The 6,010-nt window shown below is 24.4% G+C and overlaps 1 protein-coding gene across 1 annotated transcript; it reads left to right on the top strand.

The window, feature by feature from the left end:
- Positions 1 to 707: 707 nt before the first annotated feature.
- LOC129609922 (NF-kappa-B inhibitor cactus) lies at positions 708 to 2,370 on the top strand. Its single transcript, XM_055522608.1, has one exon. The coding sequence runs from the start codon at positions 1,234 to 1,236 to the stop codon at positions 2,323 to 2,325; it is 1,092 nt and encodes a 363-aa protein (XP_055378583.1). The 5' UTR covers positions 708 to 1,233; the 3' UTR covers positions 2,326 to 2,370.
- The last annotated feature ends 3,640 nt before the right edge of the window (positions 2,371 to 6,010 follow it).

Raw genomic sequence — 6,010 nt, 5'->3', positions numbered from 1 at the left:
ACTCTCCAATTCAAAAAGGTAAAAAATAATAACTCTTTTCAGAGTAATATATAAATATGCCTCAATTATAGATTCACATGCAATTTTTACGTAACTCACACATTGTTACGGTATTTAATACAGATTTGTGAGAATTGGTTTGTGTACGTACTATATATATAATAAATGAATACATACATTATTCTAAATTCTAATGTCTGAACATAACCTCTCTAAAAATATATTTTGTAAGCAAAAAATTTAAAATTTTGCTATAGTACCATTAGAAATCAAAAAAAAAAATATGAAATTGCATCCCAGTGCAAAATAAATTCAATACTTTTGTACATGTAAAATGTGTAACAATTTACGATATTATGTCTATCATGTACGAAATTATTGCAATGCAATTCACTAATTTTTGTTAGGTTCACTTTTTGTTTTTTTTTTTTTTTTAAGACAAAAGAAACACATATTAGTAAATAATTTAATAAGAAAAATTCCATATTTTATTTTTGGTTTTTTGGAAAGTCCCTAATTTATATTACTCATTCCAAGTTTATACACAAACGATTGTACGAATTTGATTTGTTGTATTAAACATATGTATTATTTATGTATGTAAATTTCATAATATACGGAACAAAATTTTTTTTTAATTATACATTTGATATTTTAAAGCACCTTGTTCATTCGTCTGCCTTTGTGTGACAGATTAATTTTAAATTATCCCACTAAAAATATATATTTCTGCAAACAAAAATTCCCTAGAAACCTGTTAATCATGTATACGTAAGCATGTGTTTGTATTATAACTTTTTTTTATTCAATACAATAATAAAAAGCACATCGCTTCGTATCCATATACAAAATATTTTTTATTTTTTTCAAACAGAATCGATTGCTTATCTGCCGTCGAGTGTTTCGCTATCGTTAGCAGCAGTCTGAATCTAGTATTATTTTTAATAAATTTTATTCAAAGTGTTTTCGCGTTTCATTTTCATATTATACAACACAAAAGTTATATGTATTTGCTGTAAACAAAGACATTAAAGAAATATAAATTTATATATTCACATTTTTATAAACAAAATATTTAATGCTTACTGCATATAACAAAATAGATTTATTATTTGCGTGTTAAGAAACTCAGTAGAGTTTTTCATTTTGATCAGATTTCAATTTTTTGTTTGGAATTGGTGGAGTTTAAAATATTTTGAAAACGTGGTTTTAATTAAAATAAACTAGAAAAAAATGAATCAAAATAAAAAATCTGAAATAAAAAGTACTGAAAAATTATTAAGCAATGAAAACGAATCAGATTCAGGATTTTTATCCGGTTCAAATCATATAATTGAAGTGACAGATATTCGACCAACACCAAAAACATCAGATAAAAATATAAAATGTCACCAAGAAGAAATGGATTCAGGTTATATTGATGCACTTGAAAAAAATATTGACAGTACATTAACAGAACAATTTTGTAATCTAAATATCAAAACATCAGAAGAAAGTAAAAATATTGAAAATAAATCAAAGAAAGATAAATGGGAAATTTATTTTCAACAAGATGACAATGGTGATACAAAATTACACTGGGCTTGTTTAATGGGTAATGAAGAAGTTGTAGCTGCGCTTATCCGTATGGTTCCACATCCGTGTCTATTGGATATACAAAACGATGATGCTCAAACTGCACTACATATCGCTGCAATCGCAGATCAACCTAAAATTATTAGATTGCTATTAATTTCTGGTGCTGATCCTGCTATTCAAGATCATAACGGAAATACACCATTGCATCTAGCATGTAGTTTGGGAACTTTTAAATGTGTTAAGGCTTTGACAGATAAAATAAACGAGAGTGAATTAAAAGAAACGGAAATACATTTAAAGCGCCATAAAAATAATGAACCGCTAAAAAACATGTTATGTACTAATAATTCTTTAGAAATAAGAAACTATGATGGAGAACGATGTATACATTTAGCAGCTCAAGGAAGTTTTATTCAAATTTTACGCCAATTACTTGAGTGTGGAGCAGATATTAATGCACGTGAAGGGAAATCTGGCCGCACAATTTTACATATAGCTATAGAACGAAAAAATGAAGAAATGATTAATTTTCTATTAGGCGAAGGTCTTAAATGTAACTTAAATTTAAAAATTCGTACATATGCAGGAATAACAGCTTTTCAGTTCTCTTATATGCTAAGAAATCAAACATTGCAAAATGATTTGGAGAAACTCGGTGCAGAACCAGAAATATATGAAAGTGAAAGTGATTTAAGCGATACAGAATCAAGTATTGATAATTCTTACTTAACTGTTCTTGTAAATTAACTAATTTTTAATTTAATTTTCAATAAATATTTTTGTTGGTGCAAATGTTTTGTTAGTATCAATATGTAATATAATGAACGACAAAGAATTTTTAGAATGGAATTTGTAAGTATTCAGACTAATTTTCTAGTTAAAATACCAGATGTTGCATTCTCTTGAATAAAGTAATAATCATCTAATAATATTTAAAAATATCATACAATTATAATACGTAAAATATTTAGGTTAAAAAAAAATGTTCCAATACCTGACATATGACATTCTGATAAAACATATGTAGTGACAGATGTCAATTTTTTTATACACAGAAAATAAAGTAGACTTTTTTTATCAGTGGCGAGGCTATAATTATAAATAATATTTAAAATATTACTTGCCTACTTTCATTAACATTGACATTTAAATAAAGTTTGAAAAATTGTATTTCAAATAGTAGAAATTTTAGGAATAAGTTTTGACATAATAAATTTAGGTTACACATTTTTAATAATATATATATAATGTAGAAAAGTATATAATATGTACATATATATATATACATATATATATATATATATATATATATATATATATATGCATCTACTACTAAAAACTGTAAACCCGTAAAAATCATAAAATTAAATAAAGATAAAATATCAAACTTGTTGAAAGTTTATAAAAAAATTATTTTCAGTTAATAATTACATATGTATATACTTGAAATTATTATCTGCGCTTCGCCACTCTATTTTGTGAACTTGCGCAGAATGAAACAAGATTTGATTTTAAATATGAATTATGGGATATGGGAAAAAGATGTACATACATTCATATATTATGTGAAAAGAACGGCATAAGCATACACATTTATCTGCTTTACAAATTTAATTTTTATATAAAAATTATATAGGTAAGTTGTGGAAAAAGTCTTAATTTTTGTGAGGAATTTTAGAATTCTTTCAAAAAAACTGAAAAATTTTTTGATCCACATACATATGTACATACATGTATGTACTTTACGTACCTATGTTTATGGCGAGTAATATAGACGTACATGGTTAAAAACTACACCTGTCAATCTTTTTGAAGTATTTTTTTTTATAGATTACTAACGTACATATGTACATATATGTTCATACATACATATTTAATATTTGGAACGTTATTATGAATGCCAAAATTTATGTCAAAATGGTTAAGGTGTTTAAGGTTAAATAATTTTTGACACTACTCTTTACGACCTCAATATGTATTGTGCTGGCTTGTGTCAAGGAGCAGGTCGATTCGAATCGATCGACGGTAAACTAAAAGGGCTTCTACTAAAGTTCTCTTGACCCGAAGTAACCGTAAATACCAAAGGTAAATGCATTTTGTTTAGGTACTATATTTATACGAGTTGTGTATTTAAAATAATTTTAAAACTAGCTTTTTCTAACATTTTACATACATACATATTTCAAGTCCAATCTTAGATTGTAGATTTGTATAAAAAAAGGTCTAACTTCCAAAATAACAAATTTACAAGAACGCGTCGGAAGTTTTTGATACATAGTTTTTAATGTGAATATATCTAGAGCAAGGAGGAAGAGTTCAAGTTTACTCACTGCAACTGTTAAATTTGGTTAATAAAACTAAATTTTTGAAAAAGAAAGACTTAAATAAATATAATTTCTATTATATGGGAATTTCTACTTTTCTTAATCAAATAGGAAAATTAAATTGTAATTAGCTTGTACATATACATACATACTCGTACATATACATATGTATTTTGAACTTTTATTTTTTATTTATGCACTAAGTAATTTAATTTACTAAACCTTGAACTAATATCTTTTGTATGAATCTTAACCGTTCATAGAGCTTTAACATAGTTATTATTTTATTTATAGTTTACTTTTAATAAAAAAATTAATATAAAGTGCGTAACCTTCAAATTATTTTAGGTTCGAATTTTTTTAATTATAAGGTTCATTAAATATCTATAAATATTGTAGCTTTTTAAAGAACATATTTGAAAATCTTAAAAATTTGAAATAATTTTTAACTTTAATCTGTTTACTTATAAACTCGTGAATGTGTGAAAACGTATACATACCAGACTACTTATGTACACATTTATTAATTTATTATGTACATATGTAGGTATATTTTTTTAATAAATTTTTTTTATAATAGCTTATTGAATTTCCTAAATATTCAAGGTTTTCTTTTTTTTTTAATTATGTCATAGAATTATGAATATTTATCAATTCAATTTTAATCATATTCATACTTACATACCTATATAGATACATATGTATGTAGACATACACAGGCACATATAAATTAAAAACACATTCGTAAAATTTCTCATTTTTTGGGTTTTCCAATAAAAATTTATGACTCTTAATTTAGTTTTATCATTTTTGAAGTTTCTATAATTATATGCATTTATTTACATACATACATACTTACTTACACATACATACTTAATTTCTTTTATAATTTAATTAAATTGCAAATATATTTCTTAAAGCTTTAGGGCGATTAAAATTTGGTTTAAATTGGTTTTAGGATCAAGATAACATAGCAGGATTATTAGAAACACAACACATTCACAAACATCTTATTTGATTTGGAAATTTCGCAGTGCGTTTGAAATACTTTTACACAATAAGTACTTTCAATGAGTAACGGAAGATTTCGATAATTAGATACATACACTGAAAGTTCTTGATTAAGTAATTCCTTTAGAACTTTAAACGCAACTGCCATTTTCAAACATGCTATTTTTGCAGGTTTTGTAGTTTAGATTTACCGAATGCGCATTGTATTTAAGATCTAAATTAGGACATAATTATTAAAAATCTCCCCTAATTTAAAATAATTCATATATATATATATATATATATATGTATATATATATATATATATATATATATATATATATATATATTTATATATATATTTATATATGTATTATTTTAATACATATATATATGTATAATACATATAATTAATATTGAGGAAATGACACTTTAGCATTCCTAGTTTCAGAATAGCAAAAATACTATATCAATGTACACTTGTCAGTGACTTTAAAAATTCAAAGATTATGTATTGCTATGCACAATTTAGTATAAATGTACCATTGTATATTAGTTACGTACTACTGCATTGTTGAAGTTACGGTATGTCAAATCTTACATGTTAAATTATTTTCAATAAGTAATAAAGGAAAATTGAAGTTCCAGACGTACAGCAATTTTCTTGTATTTCTCAGTCGATAAAATAAAAAATATATAATATTATCTAAGTATTATATACATAGGTACATATATTGAATTTCATGATTATTTCTGGATTTTTATAACCATATTTTAAAATAAAATAACAGGTGTATACATATATGTACATATGTATGTATGTATGTACATATTTATTTAAGGAAGCCCAATGTGAGGTTGCGAGTGCTTAAATTTTTTTAAGTTAAAAGGTTTTTTTTTATTATTAATTTTCTTTTTAAAATTATCGTCATTGAATTAGTCAGAACCAATTCTAATAAAGTAAGTATTATATTTTTATTTTCTTTGCATTCTCTACACACAGATTTACTATATAATAATTAATTATTGTAAAAAAAAATATTTTTTCAAGCTTTGAAATTTGGAAAGTTTAACCACAATATGACGACAAAACTTTAATCATATATCACGTTTTTTTT

Source organism: Condylostylus longicornis, unplaced genomic scaffold (genome assembly GCF_029603195.1).
Source record: "Condylostylus longicornis isolate FDR11 unplaced genomic scaffold, ASM2960319v2 ptg000001l, whole genome shotgun sequence".
Taxonomy (NCBI): Eukaryota; Metazoa; Arthropoda; class Insecta; order Diptera; family Dolichopodidae; genus Condylostylus; species Condylostylus longicornis.
Note: the sequence above shows the minus strand (reverse complement) of the source record. Positions and strands in the feature narration are given on the sequence as shown.